Source organism: Wasmannia auropunctata, unplaced genomic scaffold, assembly GCF_000956235.1.
Source record: "Wasmannia auropunctata unplaced genomic scaffold, wasmannia.A_1.0 LD336000.1, whole genome shotgun sequence".
Taxonomy (NCBI): domain Eukaryota; kingdom Metazoa; phylum Arthropoda; class Insecta; order Hymenoptera; family Formicidae; genus Wasmannia; species Wasmannia auropunctata.
The window spans coordinates 2,253,648-2,273,063 of record NW_012026890.1 but is presented as its reverse complement, the minus strand read 5'-3'; the positions used below and the strand labels follow the sequence as shown (position 1 = coordinate 2,273,063).

Below are 19,416 nucleotides of genomic sequence, written 5' to 3'. Positions count from 1 at the left end.
GCTGTTAATCAATGTAAAAATAATAATCAATTATCTGTCACGTACTAGAAACATTTCTTGTCGCGAAAAAATGTGATTTCAATTATTCTAATTTTTAAACAAAGTTTAAATTTGACATAATTATAAGACTGGTAGGAAAATGTTGGTTGAAAAATTACAATCGTTTAAGTGTCTCCTGGGATCAATTCGACACGTCAGTGCACATAGTATATGATTATGAGTACAAGTTCTTCTTTTTAATCGAAGATAGTCTAGATAAGTGGTACATTTAATATATGCGATTCTTATTTATTTAGCAAAGGTGCTCTACAAAGTGTCTTTGCAGTGGGTTTCATTAGAATGAACGAGTTGCGCAGGCAACTGTGATATAGTAGCATAATAATTATGCGTTTTTTTAAAACTTTATACTTTTTAGCGTGTGTATATAATATTTTTATGGTATGTTTATTATATATTATAATGCGAATTCATGGTGGGAAATATGAATCTCGGGAACACATTCCTGCGAATTTCCTCTTTGATCAAATTTTATTGTACTTCATATACATATAGCATTCATTAACAGTATTTATTAAGACAGATATATTGTCTCGCTGCGAGTAATATTGAGAAATTACTCGCGTAATACTGAAATTTGTCGGTATACTTCGAAGTCTATAATGACGCCTTTAGTGTTCTCACACACAAAGCATAGAGTCGAGACTGGAAAAATTATGTAGGCGTGCTATAAACGATAAATATATGAGCAATATTACAGCATTGAAAGACGCACAACTCGAGCTGCCAAATAACTATTGTTATTCTTCAGAACTAAGCATGATTGTTACGTTATATACAAGTAATTTTAAATTCGCGCGCATACTGTAGATAAACAGCGTAATCTTATTTAAATCGCATATGCAGTGTGTATAAATGACTATCCTTCAATAAAGACAAACTGCAGTAAATGCATTTCTTTTACTTTAACTCGATTTTTGCATTGGAAGAAAATCCGTGTACCTTGAATAATCCTTGTACTTTGACTTGGCGTAAGAGATGACGAACGGGATAAATATAAGTCAAGTAGGAATATTGAATACAGGAAATGATTTGTCATGATATAACATGTATATATATTTGTAAAGAGAAATATACAACGGGACATCACGATACAACGTATCATTCGACGTAGGGAGAAGTATTCATGGTTTCGGCGGTTCCGTGTGTCGGTCCGTTTTACACTCTGCCTTGAATTTTGTCTTGTGTTCCGCTGCACATTTGTTCGACTGTACTGGCTACAACACGATTAAAGACGATTAGAAAGAGCAGACGTGTCGCCGTGAACGAAAAAGATCTACGATATAGGTATATTATTCACGCGACAAGAGCACCTCGCCCAAAACAAAAGCAAAAGAGATCAACACGATATACTTGAGATTAATCGTGATCGGTAACCTACTCATAGCTTTGCCCGTAGGCTGCACCACGTGTGCGTGTAACAAGAAAACAGATAAGACATGTTTCAAATGCAAATATAGACATATAGTTAGATAGTATTATTTTTTCAATTTCAGCAGATGACATTGCATTTCGCGTACATTACTTACCTCTACTGATTGAAGCTTGAATGACAACGGCTTCACGTAGCCTAATTTGCTCAAATATCTAATAGCCATTGTCGTTCCTCCTGTTACGTATTTCAGTATAATTAATATTTAATAGTGCAAATTATCTACTACGTAAAAAATATTAAAATTACAAACCGACAGTAACAGTATATCTCAGTGGGGTGAATATCTTATACAGCGCATAAGTAATGGCCCAGTTGCCAGCACTCGAGTTACGTACTATGTCTACATATTTTTCACTAAAATTCATGTATTCCAACAGCTGGACTATGTCGACACCACTAAAAATATGTTTCACGTTAATTAATTGCCCAACTCAAACAACATATCGATCAATTGCATTTGTACGTACTTCCTAACGGCAATATAGAATATAGCTACCCATCCTACAGAAGTGACCACGTGCACAGGTATTAACACGTGCCAGTAATCTTTAGTCATTTGCTTCATTTTTTGAAATACTGTTAGTTTCTGTTCCGTCTGAGGTTTTTGGCAATCGCCGTCAAAACTTTGCTTGAGATCCGAATAGTATGCCAGTCTAATACCATTTCTACTAATGTCTTGTCTCAATGACTTTTGATACACGAGTATATTATTTACGAGGCCTAAGGAATAATATGACGCGGCCCTATAATGTTGATATCTTTCTGCAACTAAAATAAACCTGGCAATGTGCATACTGGATCCCATTAATGTTCATCATGTTCACGTGTTCGAGCTTACCAGGGAATGCTGACTTCCAGCGTGTGGTATTGACACGGCATGTGTAACATGCCGATAATGGAAGATATTTTGTTAACAATATCGAGGCATTGCCTAGTTCAACGCTAAATCTCAATCCGCGAGCGAACATTACATCCATGTTCGAAAAACGCCGCTTCTTTTCCTAACCAAGAATTTATATGTAATACTTTTATATTCTCGCGAATTGCCACGTGTATGATAAAAATTTGAAAAATTTGAATATTGAAAACTTACGGAAGACTTTTAATGAATTGTTACTAGCTTGTGATCGCGTAATACTCAAATACTTATATTCATCACAAAACCTTACACAACCTTGACATAACCACTACATTAATCTCAAAAGTTGCTACCAAACCAGAAGATATCAATATCTCATCAGTAGTGACATCTATAGTTAAAATATTGCTGAACACGTCATATCTCTGAACCTTCTGTTGTTAATAAAGAATCCTAATATCCATTTCTATCAATGTAGATTAATTAACTTTAACCTCGGCTTAACTTACTTTTTATCTTCTTCTAGTACTAAGAATTGAAAAAAAAATAAAAAGTAATTTAAATCAAGATTAGAATTAATTTATATTTTTAAAATGTATATTTAAACTATTCCGTTTGAACGACGTCTTTTAAAAGCGATAAGATATAGTCATTATATAAAAAAAGAGAAAATAAGGAAAGAATTTTGAGTATTTAGATATGATATTGCAAAAAATATTATTGATTACAATAATTTTTAAAAATTTCTGCCAAGATTAACACTTATAGATTAGAAAACTAAAAGAAAAAATTAGAAAACTAAGATCAGGAAACTGAAAGAAAAGAAAGAGTTAACAAAAAGTGACACTATGTTCTAAGAAATAAGTATCCATAAATGTAAAATTAAAAAGAAAATAAAAAGGACTAGTACAACAAAATATATATTAACAATAAGATATTATTAAAGATCATTAGCTTTTTACAGAAATTAATGTAATTTAAAACTCTTGTCTCTTGAATATCGTGATTAAAGTAAGAAATAGTAAAAAATATAATAGCAAGCTAAACTTCGATCTTTGCGCGTGCGTTAAGTATACATATGTAATACATATGTAATAAATTAAGTTAAAATAATCTTCTTTATAACATAACATATAAGAAGATTTGTATATTATATGTATAAATATTTTAAATCATCGGAGCGATGTAATATATTATTAACAAATAAAAATTTTAGATATTACAAGCAGTAGAGGGAATAAATTCCACAATTCAATTCTTCGTGCACTGTTTTGATACCATTGAACGAAAAATTCTGAAACAAAATGAAAAATTCCTATTCTCACAAGATACACTTTGCACTCTTTATTGTACGATATTTCAAGTTATTAAATAAAAATATTAATTTTAAAACAACCTCTGTCGTCGCGACTTGCAATCCAGCCGATCACAGGCTGCATCTCATTTTGTCGTTTCAGCCACGCATTTAAAGGCTCAAAGTATTTGAGCATGGCACCAGCATCTATTCTATTCGTTCGGCCTCTTGTCATTTGCCTGACAACATCTTGCCATGGTCTAGAAGCCCCCATCGACAGGACATCTCTGCAAATATGTAAAAAAATCTTATTTTATTAACAATTAATAATTTAATAATTGCTATTTTATTGGTGTCTTTGAAAACTTTACGTACGATAATAGTCGACCTGCTTCTCGTGATCTGTAAAGATCGCAAGTGTGCAATTCGTCAGTATGACTCGAAATTTCACACAAGGACTGGAACAATTGAAACTGTAATACAGTGCTCACAAAATACCTAAGAGTTAAAGGTATAAAAGTTATACATTTTTATATATAAATATTGTCTTTAACATATTTATTATATTTCTACTTGGTATAAGGACTGTCCGCTGGGATGTGATACTTCGCCGCTGGATCGAAATTTCTTTCGGATCTAGATATAGGCGGAACAATGCCTTGATATTGCAATCTTAATTCCCACCAATGAGTTGTCATATCTTCCACGCCGTCGCTAAAGACACGCCATCTCCACTAAAAAAAAAAATAAATACGTACGTTTTATTACTTAATTATTTAATGATTTAAAAAATTATTCTTACATATGTAACAATAACATTTTTATATCTTCAAATATTATTTTATAAATAAATAGTCTAAGTAATAATAAAAACAATGTCTATGGAAATCAAGTATTAATTATTATTAATCATTTAATATTGTTTGTTATTACTTACCTGATCAACTATATAAGCAAACGGCAAGTAAGCCACTTTGCGGAGAGCCATTAGCATTAAAAAATTTATGCTACTATCATAATCGTACGTTGAATTATCGTGCAGACCAATTTTATGTAAGTGTTGATGAGTTAAAATGGATAAACCAATTGCATTGCTAACAGCTTCGTGGAATCCTAATTATAAAATTATTGTTAATAACAAAACATACAATTCCAAAAACATATAAAATAGATATACCTGGAATTGCCTCGTTTCGGAATGATAGTGGATGATCCTTGTATTGTAAATAATATTGCAAATGCGCCATTTCGTAATGGGTAGACAGTAGATCTTCCATTGTAACTTTAGTACACTGCTTTATCCTGCAATTATGTAACAAAATGCAATGGGGAGATTGATCTGTTATTTAATAAAATACAAAAAAGTTTTATACGTTAAAATTAAATAAAAAATTAAATTAATTTTCTTTTGCCATGTGACAAAAATATTTTAAAAAGCCACCTGTAATCAATTTTATTACAAAAGTCCCACGCCCTGGGAGTGCACTTAATTTTTCTATCAACGGGTTTTTCAAATATGGAGAATTTCCAGAATTCCGGTGGCATCGGTTTCATTCCGAGCGAAGTGAAGAACTCTTCTGCTATTTGGAACATCCTTTTTTAACATCAAAAATATCCTTTTAATTTTTCTTTATAAAATTACTTATGTTTTTCATAAATTTACACAAAATTATTGTAAAATTTGAAACATACCTCATTGGAGTAATACCTTGGATCATCATATCTAAAGTTACATCGAGCTTTCTGCTTGCAGGAAATGGTTGCACTAATTCGAACAAATTTTCCCAATTTTGAGCCCACATATCTCCTAAAATATGTGCCGGTAAAGGCCCATCTTCGCGTATTTTATCACCGTATCTTTCAATTAGTTTTGATCGCACATAAGTGAAAAGATTCTTATAGAGTGGAGTTATAGCTGACATTATCTCCGCTATATTTTGCTGGAAATATTCATCTTCAAATGATTCTCTCATCTGGTCGCCAGCATCGGCAAAACCTTTTGCAAAAAAAAGCATGTTTATTAATTTAAATATATTTAAAAAATATATATATTTAATAAATATTTTTAGTAAAATCGAATATATCGTAATATGGAATGATAGTATAATACATTTAGAATGAAAGCTTTTTATACCGTTTAATTTAGCTGCTTGATTGGCCAATTGAACATATCTCAAATATTTATTTTGTAGTTGTGGGCCAGTTGCTTCGTGCCAAGCATGCCAATAATGCAATAATTCGTCGTAATCTTTTGACTGCGCCATTATTTTATTTAGATCTAAATCCATTTTTCACGCATATATGTATATAAAAGTGTATATAAATTATTTCTTTTATGTATATTTATCTATGTGTGTAATAAATTAAATTGATTGACTAACCGTGATCCAAATTCAAATTACATTCGCCATCAATTTGTTTGTACGAACATACTCTGGCGTTAACATACATCTCTTTCATCTCCGCTATCAAACGATGTATCTGAAAATTAGCTACAGTCATCATATGTAAATGAATGCAATAATAAATAGAATCACAATAATTTCAAACAAGATCGATATATGTATACAACAAATAATAAAAAGAAAAGAGCCAAGTACGACCGAGGTCAGATATAGTTGCTCAATAATAATCTTAATTTTTACATTTTTTTAAATTTCAGCTCTTGTAAACTGTGCGCCGATTATTATCGGTCTTTAAAAACGCAATTATAACTTAAAACTAAAATAATATCACATATCTATTAAATTGATCTTCATTCGGTGCAGATGCTACAAGCATCTTAAAACACTGTAAAGAAGCTTATTGCGAAAAATATTACCTCAACCAGGATTGGAACCTCTCTCGATCCTATCCGAGACAGTTATCGTACTTATTCAATCACTGAGGCTGTGATAATATTTATCGCAATTGTAAAAAAAAAGAAAATAGAAATAGAAATTAAAGTGTTAAATTACTAAATTTTATTCAAAATAAATAATAATGAGATGAAACGGTTAAGACTGCATGAGTTAGTTATTTTTATTTGCCATTTCAGAATAAGCCTAACCGTCTCATGTCGTTGTTACCCATTCTGAATCTCTCTACAGATCCTTCATGATTGAAGATCGTGATCTCCATTTTATGCAATCACTCGGAGAGCGCATGAATTATCCATATATGACAATCTTGCTCTTCATTTGTGTACATTTTCATGGTGACTGTTTTGACGGGAATACTCCCAATGATTTGCCATTGTCTTTCGAGAGGTGGTGATCGAAAACAATCTGATATGTTCTGGGTGGATTTGAACTTGAATCCTTAGAACAGAGCAGACGCGCAGCTCCCGCGCCATGATCACCACTTATACCCAATAGATAGAATCGCAGATCATATTCATTTAACAGCATTTACTTTTTTTGTAATAATAATTGGTCAAACAATCGCAATCACGTTTACATAATAATTAAATTAAAATTGTTTTTATTGTGATTTTTTTACCTCATTAATTTATCATCACTCAGGGAACTTCGACCTTTCGTAGCAATCATTTTAAGTTCTCTTCTTGCTAAAGGATCTGGTATTCGACTCCAAGCAAAAGTAACCGCTTCCCGCCAAGAAGCTCTTTCAAATTTTAATTTTAATGTTTGTTCGTCCACCTGATGAGATTAGATCAGATATTATATAAATATTCATAAAGTGTTACATAAACTATCTATTTGTATTAATTTATTCTTTTAATTAAAAACATTTTTACACCATTTTCTGGTGATTAACATCAGTAACGTTTGTCTCGAAGTTCCACTGGGCTGTCGTCACTCTCGTGCACCTGTGTGAGGCTTCGCTATCGTATTGTCTGAGAAATTGAAGGGCATCTCCCAAATTCATGTTAAGACCCTTTAAATAATAAGAGAAAGAAATTAGGAAAAGATTTAAAAATTAATACTACTGTAGATTGCTAAAATTATAATTATCAGTAATATCAAATCGGACAAAACATGTATTTTATTTGAAATAAAAAATTAGGAACAGTCAAACGAACAAAACCTAAAAATCTACATATTAAACATATAATATGATGCCAATAACAATTGCGAATATATAAATTAAACTGACATATTTTAGAGAGCGAAAGCTATAATTTTCGAGTACGAACGATCGGAAATCTAACTTCGACAAAGAGAATGATTGTGAATTGATTTACAGTCTTACCTCCAAATATTTTCCATATATTCCTCCATGCAGAAGAATAATAAAAAAAGCAATGAGATTTCGAATTCCTATTGTCGTCATTCTCTCTGGCAAATTCATTATTGCACCAGTAATTGACACGGCAAATTTCGTTGTACACATTTTAAGATATTTTTCATTCTCAAGAAGAATCTTATATAATTTGCCACAGTGCAAGCAGATAAGCACAATGATGACTTAAAAATGTACGAAAAATTATGTTATTATTTAGATTTTTTAATTACACCAACATTTTGATATCAATTGCCTCACATTTAAATTACATAACAGAAGAATAATACATTTCTCGTTAATGTATATGTAAGTTGCGTAACATAAAAGTTTATGCTGTCTCTCGCGAAGACTAAGTCATAATTTAAATCGAACTCAGGTAACGTCACGTGTCAAAAATTTGAAGAAAATTGAACGATTATAAGCGACATTTTACTATGCAAACACAATGTTCTTTAAATTTATAGACTTTTGTACAACAATCGATCAGTCGTTCGACAACTGAATTAAACAACCAAAGCTCGATGCTGTCGTCGCGGCAAAACTGAATCGTGGCAGAAAGAGAGATGAGCCTTTCCGGGACGGATATTCCTCGGGCAAAAAGAGGAAGGGACAGGCACTATCGGTGCGTGAAGCGTAACTACCTAACGCATCGTAGCACACGCCAAAATCTTTCTACATCGCTTTAACTTCGTAATTGCTTGGTTAAATATGTGTCATAATAATTAATTCGAAAAAGTTGTTAATATTTCTGTAGCTGTATATCTGCTAAAAATAACGTTTCAATCTTACTACGTCCATCTCCACAGAAAATTTATTAAAATGATATATTTGTTAAAATGACATGGAAGTCCATAACACAGTAAAATAATAAAATTAATCCCCTTTTGTACATGTAAATATATTTATTTGTGCACATTTTTTAATATATTGCTTTGTACATACTATTCTATATTCTTTTAAAACGACGTTTTAATTACGTAACATGGCATTACAAAAGATTTTACGTAAAAATTTTTTTGCATATTATGTGTATCTAAAATAAAAAAAATAAAGTAAAATTAGATAAATTACATTCTCAATAAAATGTATTTATTAAAAACAATTGATTATGTACATTATGATGTACAGATTTTATGATTTACCACCGTATTGCTGAATAAAAATCTTTTTTTTACTATAAAAACAGAGAAGAAGATATATTTCTTTAATTTTATTTATATAAAACTCAAATATATTAATAGTAGATAAATATCATTTTAGTTGTTAAATATATTTTTTTTTACAATGCTTTTAAACATATTAAATAAAATTAAAAGTTATAGATATCTCTCTTCAGCCTAAGTTTGTGACAAGAGAGTTTAACTCATACACTGCTCGCAACTGTTCAGGATATTGCGTACAACGCAACGGTATAAATCTATTTTCTACGGTAGAAAAGTAAGGAGACACAATGTACCTTCTAGATTTCGTGTAATTCTGTCTACCATTTTATACGATTTAGATTGTCAATACAGTATAGCGGATAGGTGCTTGAATTTTTTCTTAAAAATAGAAAAAAACTTTGACAACAAAGATTAGCAAAACTACATTTGCCATAATAACAGAATATCAATTTTCAATATTCTTTACGCAAATATGTTAGTGTATTTATGATACGTCTTGTAATTGTTTCTGAGACTTCAGTGTTATTCGTTGAATCTCTCGTTGCCTGCTCAGTTGCTTGTGAATTCTTTCTAAATTTTGTAGTTCCATACGCATTTTAATTGAATCTATAACACTCGGAACCTACATTTATGACATTTTTTATAAGATATTGTGAGATAATAAAAATTCTTCTGTTTTTTAAAATCTTATACTTAATTTTTGATGTAAAAAAGATTAAATATTGTTGTAGAAAAAACTTCCATAAATAATCTGTTAAAATTAATTACATAAAAACGTAAAATATTACCTTAAAATTTTCTATTAACTCTATCATCGACTTAAGCTGTTTTTCCTCTTTCTCTATTACATTCTTTGCAGCAATTTGTTCCGATTGCAATTTCACAATCTCTTGTTTTTTGGAAACGATTTTGTCTCTCACATCATTCATCATTAACATCAAGCGATCCACTTTTTCTTTGTGTTTGCTCAATGTAATACTAGAGCGACCTATCAATATCAAATTCGACGATTTATGTTATTGCAAAAATCATTGAGCATCTATTTCTTACCCGCGATTCTCTTCATTTCGAGCACATACTGATTCTTCTCGTCGATTTTTCGTATGCCGACTTGTGTTTCTATGTTCAATTGTTCGAAATCTACGGCGCGTAGAGCCTCGCCCAGTTCTTTTCTCTGCTTCAGCTGCAGCTTGACTTTTCTTATCTGACACTTTATGGTAGCCATCTTCAATCTAATGTGTTCCATTACGATATCGACTACTTTTAGCCATTCTTCTATAAATCTACACAATAATATCTTGAGTCTTTCATGTCTCTATCAGATCTGTCTACATAATTACCAAGGAGTTAACATATAATTGTTTTTTAGATGTACTATAACACCTGATGAACTTTTCAGCTGGTATTTTTCCCGTAATACTATCTGCGCCTTTCTGTACAACATTCTCTTCAAATTCTTCCCTATTTTTTAAAATTTCGCGAGTGCTAATCTGATTTTCTTCCATTCGCGCTCGCAGAAATATCTTTTTCTTCGTCGACATCTGTTCCAATTTTTTTAGTCCCTGCAGCAATTCCCGAATTTCGGTGTTTGCCATTTCGATGCGATGCATGTACGAGACTCTGCGATTCGGTAAGAAATATTGGAATTGTACAGAGCAAACTGTAGTAGAAGTTACAGCCTAGACAGACTTTGTTCCTCCCGTTGGTGCTCTGGCTGTTAAAACACTTGGCGTGACGTGTCGACTTCCGGATCGCACGCTGGTGACGCTCACTGAATCTCTGTCGCGAAAATTCGCAAGACTTCCGGCCAGACTCGTAACGGGTGATGCGCGATCGTATTGAGGTACAATTTTTTGTACGCGTTTAGCGGTTTCTAAGATTTGCGTTATTGCTGGACAAGATATGTTAAAAGATAACGTTGATATTAATACATTTGCGAAAAGATAAATCTAAAAATGGAAATGTCAGAATTTGAGAAAAACTGAAATAAATATAAATTAAATTAAAAAAATTACTTTGAAGACTTTCAGGATCTCGACGGGCGAGGTATCGTTCAAAAATGTCATTTTCTAACCTCAAGAATAGATTTGAATAAACGACGTTTTCAAGTATCTGTCGTAATTCCGTTTCTGTCATTTCTAGAGATCAATGAAGCTTTTCGTGATTTTTGAGATATAATTGAGATATAATACATCGATTTCCTTACCTTCATAATAACAGAATTCATCTTGTTTAGGAGTTAAAAGTAAAGATCCAATGCTGGGAGCACCGCTTATTTGTTGTCGTGACATATTTAATCTTCAAGTTCAATCTTAAGATATTCTTATTAGATTATTTAAAATTTAGCATTTTATTTAGAGAATATCTTATATTACGTAATGCACATATTCAAACGATTCTATTTATATCTCACAAAATTCTTATGTCACACGAACATGGAATTATATAAATTCCAACTATCTTCACGTATTACTTTTTAATAATAAAATATATTTTCGGGTAAATTAAAGCAAATAAATTTATAATACATTGCATTGCATACAAATTTATTTTGGAATTTAAAAAATCTACACAAAATAGTATGGCACATTTAATAATATTGATATTAAATTTAAGTATTTTATTAAAAGAATAACATTTCTCTTAACTATTGTGTTTCAAATTTGTGTAGTTATTTAATAATGCACATAATCTATAATTATCAATTATAGATAACATATTTATAATTAAAAATGTATAAGCTTATCAACCTATTAGTTATCTACTTATCTGTATTAGTATATTAAACACGAAAAATCTAGTTAAACAAGTCAAGGCTTAATTGTATTTAAGATTCTTCCAATAAAGCTTCTTGTTGTATTTCAATGTCGTTGATGTATAAAACGTACGCTATACCGATTTCTTTTTGATCTGAACTGTAAGATCTGATAGCGGCCGGTAAATCGCCAACGGAAAAGAGAATTTCTGCGCCGCCGTCCATAAATTCGTTCTATGATTAAATTGTTATTTAATTTATATACTATAAGTATATTAAAATTAAAACATTTGCTATTTGAATACGTAAAAGCACACGTGTGGTAGATATTTTTACTCTTATCTTTACCTCAACTTCCACTTCTTGTCCATTTACCCAAACGCTGTGAGCGTGTTTATCTGCAAGTGTCATGGAATAAGAGCCAAGTCTTTCAGCTATAACTACTATATATATGTATACAGTGCTCTGATTAATTACCCAACACGATTCTATATTCCTCGTTTCCGACTTTGGCCAACCAAGTCTCTAGTATTTTTGATTGCGACTGAACAAATTGCTTGAAACTCTTTCCGTTCACCCACAACGAGTAAGAATATTTCAGACCTATTTAATCACCATAACGAAATAATAATAAGTGTTTATCGTCGCAAGAATAAAAATGATATTAAGACTCTACCTGGCATTGGATCGACTCTGATCACAAACTTGGTGTTATTGTACATAAAGACTTCATCACCGACCAGACGAAACATCCAGTCTCTGTGAACTACATTATTGCCATCGATTTTTACCAGACGTCGGCCTGTTGCTGTCCCATGTTCGAACTCCACCACGTGATTCCCGTCGCTCAAAGGAACGGTCCATTTGGCGGTAGGTTCGTTCGGTGAACTTTCCAAATTGTGAAGACTTCTAAATAGACGTTAAAATAAACGCTCTGTAGCATTAAAAAAGGTAATGTTAAAAATAATGTATGGTATGTCAAAGTTAGAGCGATAAAGTAAGTGCTGAAATTATAAGTCAAACGTAAGGTACTAATAGTGTTTGTATAAGGAACACAAATAGTGTTTGTATGTAGCGATCGATATATCACTAAAACTTTCGATAATAATTACAGAAAGTACACACAAAGATAGTATATTAGGTTGATAATTAGAATGTGTATGTTATTTATAGAAATAATAAAAACTCTATAAGTATATGTGTTTAAACATACTTTACATCTATTAAGTTAATAAAATAATTGCATCTTTATTGCTACTATGAGGAAATTGTTAGTGCAATCATAGATGTATGTACAATATTAGCCCTTGGCATTGTGTAGCTCATATTTATAAAAATAATAGCATTGATAACAACGAGATAGATTAAAATAATTTATATATTAAATAATCTTGTAAGAATAAAAACACTTTTATAACTAAAATTTGTGTATTTTGCTTACCGAAGTAGAACGCCTGCCATGTTTCTTCAGTCTGCACCTGTACTGGCCTCCTTATTGATCGGCCTTTACTACGCGACTATTCTCTTTCAATCAATAATCGAGTCATTTTATACGTCATACTACACAGCACATTATAGTAAGATGTTTAGTTTTTACATTGATTCGGTTATATTAATTGTATATTTATTAGCAATACGCGAAATATTATAAATAAGTAATTATATTAATAATAAAAATTTTATAATAAATATTAATAAAAAATAAAAATCAAAAATAAAAATTAATAATAAAAATTTTATAATTAATAATTAAAGCAAAAAATGTAATTGGTAAACATTTTTATGTAGTGTCTTGTGACAGAAAATTCACTGCTTAATTACTATATAGGTAATTATATTTTATTTAATTTTAACTTAAAATTAAATATCATTGTCATTTTCAACTCTCGCTATTGATGATTTGGAACAATAACTTGAAACAATAGGAAGCAAGTGTATATATAATATATATCAAATAAAAAGTTTATTTTATATATTCAAAATCAAATATAAAATTAAGATGTAGAAAACAGCAAAATATTTGTAATTTTTTACTTATGCACCAATTTCACTTATAGTGTTGGCAGGTTAGCAGGTAACAATTTACCCGTACATGACCCGAAACCGACTTTATAACCATCACCGACACAATAACCTGGAAAACATTGTTAAATGTTAATAAATTACTATGTAATTACTATGTAATTTTAGTAACATAAAATTAATTTATTTAATTACCACGAAGAATTACTTCATCACCATCTTGAAGAAATTTTCTTGTTGTACCATCTTTTAACGGAATGTTATGTGTGCCTTTCCAGCATAACTCGAGCATAGAACCGTAAGAATCCGAAGTCTAAATTAATAATTTATATCATCAAAGTTGTAGGATAATAAATATCATAAATTATTTAATTAAAAAGATAATTTAAAAAGAAGAAATATTACGAAAGAAATCAACAGATAAAATATGACAAAAGCTAATTTAATATATTAGTTTTGCTAATAATGTCAATTATGACAATCATATTTCAAACGTACGTCTCCACTTATAGTGCCGGAACCCATCAAATCGCCAGGATTAATGTTGCACCCAGTCACAGTATGATGCGCCAGTTGCTGTCGCGGAGTCCAGTACATATATTTGAAATTGCTGCGGCATACGGTTGTGACTACGTCACTTGATGCTGCAAGAAAAAATAGAATTATATACAATTAAATAAGGTATACAAGCAATATATACAGAAACGTGAATGACTATTATAAAAAAAGTATACGTATAATAAAAAAAGAATTAACTTACGTTTAATATCAACTTCCAATTTAATATCAAAGTTACAGGACTCATCATGCTGCAAATATGGAAATGGTTCTGGATCTTGAATTATATTTGGTACTTTAAAGGGCTCTAGAGCCTCCATCGTAACGACCCATGGAGAAATTGTCGTGCCCAAATTTTTCGAGCCGAATGGCCCTAGTGGTACGTATTCCCATTTTTGAATGTCTCGTGCTAAATAGAAGTAAAAATAAAAAATCAAAGACACAACAGTATAAAATTAAATTAATTAAAGCGTAAATTCTTTTAATATGTCGTACCGCTCCAATCGTTCATTAGGACCATCCCAAAAATGTAATCATAAGCTTTTGAAGCTGGAACAGTATCACCGAGATTAGTAGATGGTCCGCCGACAAAGAAAGCAACTTCGAGCTCGAAATCCATTAATCTACAAGGCCCAAAAACAGGTGCTGCACCTTCAACCGGAAGTGTTTGACCGCACGGTCGTCTTATGGGCGTGCCTGACACAACAACGGAACTTGCTCTTCCGTGATAGCAAACCGGCAAATATTTCCTATATGTATATATATAAATAAATATATATACACATACACATATATAAATTAATATTTTATTAGATTTTATTTCTACATTTTTAAAATACAAGTATAATAATATTTTTAAAGTATTAAGAAAATTACCAATTTGGCATCAACGGATTTTCTTTCCCACGGAACATAATGCCAACATTTGTAGCATGATGAATAGATGAATAAAAATCGGTGTAGTCACCAATTTTTGCTGGCAAATGCATTATAGCATCTTTTTGTGCAACGAAGATTCTAAGAAAAAAATGTTACAAAAGTTACAATGCGGTTTCTAAAGATCTATAAATATATAATATTAATTTTCGATTGTGGATTTCTCACTTAGAGCGAACTTCCGGATCTTGTAAAGTTTGATTATTGGCAGAAAGTAACTCTTGCAGTTTGGATCTTGCTTCTAGCCATGAAGGTCTTCCAAGAGACATAAAATCGTTCAGACAATCACGGTGAAATACATCTTGTTTATTTTGTAACAGTGGTCCATCAAAATAATTTGCGATAGTACTCAAGTTTAAAACTTGATCACCAATGGCAACTCCAATTCTTTTTTCTGGCTAAAATATTTTAAATAAATAGTATATTAATTTTATATAATAGTATAGCTATTATATAATTAATAAAACATTATTATAATTCCTGCACTTTAATAGAAAATCTAATAAATATAGCAATTTTTTAAGTATTGTAAAATAATGTAATTTATTGAAATTTACAAAGTTAACATATTAACATTATCAAACAATAGTAACGTATCCCAGCCGATGGTACCAGAATAAAATTGCTACTAGATGGTGTTGAATGCAAACATTCCATTCTTTACTTTAGATATTATATGATGAAAAAATATAATTTATACTCAATTCTATTGTAACTTTTCCTAACAATCTCAAAGATAAAATCTGTGAAAGATTATCATATTTTGTCACAATATAATCCATGATTTCCTAAATCTCAAATCTTTCCCAAAATTGAATATGCGTAGTTGTATGTACATACATCTATATTTAGAATTGCTTTGAAATTATATGACGTAATATGTTTTTATACACGATCTACTTACGATGTACTTTGATTTCGCTCACCTTGTCCTTTGTTGAGAAGATTCCGTACGGCAAATTTTCGATCGGGAAATCGCTGGATGCCGAGTAATTGATGAAAGACTTCATGGTTACAGCTGCTACGGACGACTACGACTGCTACGAGACGAGGTTTGTGTCGCTAACGACGATCTGATAAGTAGCGTTCGAGTTCTCATCCGACTGGGCTGGGCTGACAACTAATTTATACAACCTGTTTACGATGCTCGAGCCTCTGGTTTAACTAGTTCCGTACATTAATGCAACGAAAAGCATTCTATCGACTATTTTTAATTTGCCTTGAATGTTAATGAGTTAAACAATATATAACTGAAGGAAAATGTTTATTGTTGCGTAACATATGTATAAAAGTTTTAACACATTCTTATTTACTTTGATCAATAATCAAATCTTTGATATTAAATTAATATAAAACTTCTTAAAGTCAATTTTTTTTCAAATTATAGTAGATAGAATTTTCACACAACTTTTATATGACAATATATTTGATATATTTGATATATTTTGATGTGTTAATTTTTACGTAATTTCTGAAAAAAAAAGAAGAATAAAAAAAACAAGAGATTTTATACGAGTTATACATACTAATAGTTTTGGGATAACAGCAGTTTATTAGACATTGATATACAGTGGATAAGGGCAATTAGGTGTAGGCGGTATTCGAACAACATAGTGTGCCAGCAAACATCTTACATCGCCGCACATACTTTTGACTTTCGCTTCTCGTTCACATATCAACGACATCTTACGCACACGCATGTACATATATATTTTTTCTATGTATATATATATACTTATATATATATATATATATAAATGTATTTCTCGTTACAGTATACAAGGACAGTTTTCCCCTCGAAAGCATTTTCGAGGTTTCCTCGCTAAACACTAATCAATACTCTCATCGTTTGGAAGACGTGGGACTTTGTTGTTGCTTTGCTTCGTTTTCAACTTAGACTAATAATTAGACTAATAATTAATGAGATCGACGACTTCTAAAGTCGGCGCGATAAATCGCCAGTAAAAGAATTTAATTATATTAATGACGTTTATCAGTTTTTGTTGTTGTTTTATTGAGACGATATCTTACTTCGTTAACACAATCGAAGTAAAAGATTTATTCAAATACATACATATACGTATTTCTCGTCGATGTAGACTATCGATGAAGGCAAAACGGATTGATAAATACTAGCGCAAGGTTTTAAACGTAATTAAGGTCCAATATGCGCAATACAACTTAAAAGCAGACTGCAGGAGATGGCACATGATAAGAGTGCATTATAAAATGTAAATTGTACAGTGCATTTTTAAAAATGTGTCATCATATATTTGAATATGAATTTATTATATGCACAATATTTATATAAGAATTAAACATAACATTGGTTTTAAAAGAAATTTATATTTAAAAATTTTATATCGCGCCAACAATATATAAAATATCCACACGCGTTAAAACGGCAATTTTATGTACAAACCTTTGTGATACGATTCACTAATTACCTACAAAAAAATTAATATAACATTTACAATTCTAAATTGTGCGAGCAGTGTAATTTGTCTAATAAATTTTAACACTTTACTATATTAATATTATTGCTAATACTCATTACATCGGCCGCATAAGTACATACGTGTAAAGATGTTTTACACTGCATACCGAAGAAAAATGCGGCACCAAATATGTTAGTAGTCTTTGCTAATTATACAAGCAAATTAAATGATTTGGAGTCTACAGGGACGAGTATACTTTCCGTACAAATATATCACTCTTCGCTTAAAAAACGATCATTTACACGGGAATTAATTAAGACGTGTGTAACCACGAGAGAGAGAGAAAGAGAGGGAGAGATTCGTTTATGAGTAGCATTGATTACTATGTCGGCAGTGCCAACGACTATGTCTAAAAAAACTCGCAACGCCGATAGAATTATGAATAATAATTAACAATGATTCGATAGAATTCTTCTTTACAGGTATCGGTTTGCTGGTCAGATGAATTGTTTAATTCATTTTCTTCTCGAAAAATACATTTTGTCCCTTCTTTGGCGCATAGTGATTGCAAATGAATTGCTTGAACTCTGGATCAATAAATACAATTGAATCTTACTGTATTCCAATTGGCAATACTAGCTGTAGCTCGTTTAAAAACTGCTTTATAAAAATTTTGATATTTTTCTACGCAATAATAAGTTTATTACTTTGAAAAGATGCTTATAATGTTCATATCTTTGTTTCAAATGATAATAAAAACTTCTTATTAATTTTTATCTAAAAATAAACAAATAAACAAAAATATATTTAAAAGAGAAAAGCAGATTTTTATTTTTCTCTTCACACGAAAATGTGAACGTAGTTTAATATATTACTTTTATTTTAATAAATTTTATTTTTATTTGTCTCATTGAAACAGAGTTCAACAAATGTATAAATGCGCTTCATATTTTACACATTACAAACATTTCAAATTGAATTGACATCACCCGCTATAATCCGTCAGCCAAGCGCATTCATTTAAGTACGTATAGGATTAACATCTTTGGCATTTAAATTACAAGTAACAGGATATATCGATTGCTCTCTAATTCGATTAATCCTGTATTGATTTAATCCCGGCACTAATTGCGGTTTCCCATCTAAATGTATTTCGTCTAAACTTAAGCTAATTGTCACGACGACACGGCAGTCGTCGGGAAAAAAAGAAACGCAGTATAATCCGAAGAATGCATGTGTACATAAATACACTTATAATTCTTGTATAGTTACATCTAGATATTTCATTGTTACTTACTTAAATATCTTTTTTTTTTTGTTACTCCGTATTGGCGAGTGAATCGAAATCTATAGAATTGTTCTATTGCGAGTGTCAAACAGATCGAAACGCACATTGTTATTCGTAATAATAAATTCACTATGTTAGTAATGCACATTATACAATTATTTGTATAATTTAAAATAGTGCTCACAAACAAGTTGTAATTAACAAAACATTGAGAAAAATTGCGAGATTATACTTTCTCGAGAATTAATATAAGATCTAAAATATTGAAAATGATTGTTGCATCGCACAATTTCTTGCGATGTGCAATCATTACTTTCAATAGTGTGTTCATAACGTTTGAATAATATTGTCAATTTCCAACAAAATCGACGAACTAATTGTAACTGG

At 30.8% G+C, this 19,416-nt stretch overlaps 5 protein-coding genes across 10 annotated transcripts; all 5 read right to left on the bottom strand.

Annotated features, from left to right (window-relative positions):
* Nucleotides 1-1,085: 1,085 nt before the first annotated feature.
* On the bottom strand, nucleotides 1,086-2,731 carry LOC105453340 (protein FAM210A). 3 transcript variants are annotated; one of them, XM_011695191.1, is made up of 7 exons: nucleotides 2,586-2,731; nucleotides 2,331-2,493; nucleotides 1,960-2,260; nucleotides 1,743-1,888; nucleotides 1,587-1,666; nucleotides 1,439-1,457; nucleotides 1,086-1,274 (listed from the first exon to the last, which is right to left on the bottom strand). In XM_011695191.1, exons 2-7 carry the CDS (start codon nucleotides 2,467-2,469, stop codon nucleotides 1,216-1,218), a joined length of 744 nt encoding a protein of 247 aa, XP_011693493.1. In that variant the 5' UTR covers nucleotides 2,470-2,493; nucleotides 2,586-2,731; the 3' UTR covers nucleotides 1,086-1,215. The 3 variants fall into 3 exon arrangements, with proteins under 3 accessions (XP_011693493.1, XP_011693491.1, XP_011693492.1); XM_011695189.1 differs by lacking the exon at nucleotides 1,439-1,457; XM_011695190.1 differs by lacking the exon at nucleotides 1,439-1,457 and having other exon boundaries at nucleotides 1,960-2,254.
* Nucleotides 2,732-3,507: 776 nt separating this feature from the next.
* LOC105453338 (angiotensin-converting enzyme-like) lies at nucleotides 3,508-8,353 on the bottom strand. 4 transcript variants are annotated; one of them, XM_011695187.1, is made up of 14 exons: nucleotides 8,128-8,353; nucleotides 7,837-8,051; nucleotides 7,384-7,521; nucleotides 7,132-7,283; nucleotides 6,027-6,133; nucleotides 5,780-5,923; nucleotides 5,338-5,641; nucleotides 5,087-5,239; nucleotides 4,823-4,947; nucleotides 4,583-4,758; nucleotides 4,219-4,379; nucleotides 4,021-4,143; nucleotides 3,748-3,932; nucleotides 3,508-3,666 (listed from the first exon to the last, which is right to left on the bottom strand). In XM_011695187.1, exons 2-14 carry the CDS (start codon nucleotides 7,975-7,977, stop codon nucleotides 3,548-3,550), a joined length of 2,028 nt encoding a protein of 675 aa, XP_011693489.1. In that variant the 5' UTR covers nucleotides 7,978-8,051; nucleotides 8,128-8,353; the 3' UTR covers nucleotides 3,508-3,547. The 4 variants fall into 4 exon arrangements, with proteins under 4 accessions (XP_011693489.1, XP_011693487.1, XP_011693486.1 ...); XM_011695185.1 differs by lacking the exons at nucleotides 7,384-7,521; nucleotides 7,837-8,051; nucleotides 8,128-8,353 and having other exon boundaries at nucleotides 6,027-6,126; nucleotides 7,126-7,211; XM_011695184.1 differs by lacking the exons at nucleotides 7,132-7,283; nucleotides 7,384-7,521; nucleotides 7,837-8,051; nucleotides 8,128-8,353 and adding an exon at nucleotides 6,695-6,969 and having other exon boundaries at nucleotides 6,027-6,126.
* A 969-nt stretch (nucleotides 8,354-9,322) lies between these two features.
* On the bottom strand, nucleotides 9,323-11,473 carry LOC105453336 (coiled-coil domain-containing protein 113). The gene is made up of 7 exons (XM_011695183.1): nucleotides 11,239-11,473; nucleotides 11,048-11,170; nucleotides 10,722-10,923; nucleotides 10,416-10,652; nucleotides 10,083-10,315; nucleotides 9,821-10,020; nucleotides 9,323-9,654 (listed from the first exon to the last, which is right to left on the bottom strand). Exons 1-7 carry the CDS (start codon nucleotides 11,321-11,323, stop codon nucleotides 9,517-9,519), a joined length of 1,218 nt encoding a protein of 405 aa, XP_011693485.1. The 5' UTR covers nucleotides 11,324-11,473; the 3' UTR covers nucleotides 9,323-9,516.
* Nucleotides 11,474-11,637: 164 nt separating this feature from the next.
* On the bottom strand, nucleotides 11,638-13,417 carry LOC105453335 (fas apoptotic inhibitory molecule 1). The gene is made up of 5 exons (XM_011695182.1): nucleotides 13,229-13,417; nucleotides 12,464-12,696; nucleotides 12,265-12,390; nucleotides 12,136-12,185; nucleotides 11,638-12,021 (listed from the first exon to the last, which is right to left on the bottom strand). Exons 1-5 carry the CDS (start codon nucleotides 13,246-13,248, stop codon nucleotides 11,860-11,862), a joined length of 591 nt encoding a protein of 196 aa, XP_011693484.1. The 5' UTR covers nucleotides 13,249-13,417; the 3' UTR covers nucleotides 11,638-11,859.
* A 187-nt stretch (nucleotides 13,418-13,604) lies between these two features.
* On the bottom strand, nucleotides 13,605-16,420 carry LOC105453334 (fumarylacetoacetase). The gene is made up of 8 exons (XM_011695181.1): nucleotides 16,230-16,420; nucleotides 15,472-15,701; nucleotides 15,244-15,384; nucleotides 14,863-15,116; nucleotides 14,570-14,776; nucleotides 14,308-14,453; nucleotides 14,005-14,122; nucleotides 13,605-13,921 (listed from the first exon to the last, which is right to left on the bottom strand). Exons 1-8 carry the CDS (start codon nucleotides 16,311-16,313, stop codon nucleotides 13,839-13,841), a joined length of 1,263 nt encoding a protein of 420 aa, XP_011693483.1. The 5' UTR covers nucleotides 16,314-16,420; the 3' UTR covers nucleotides 13,605-13,838.
* Nucleotides 16,421-19,416: the final 2,996 nt, after the last annotated feature.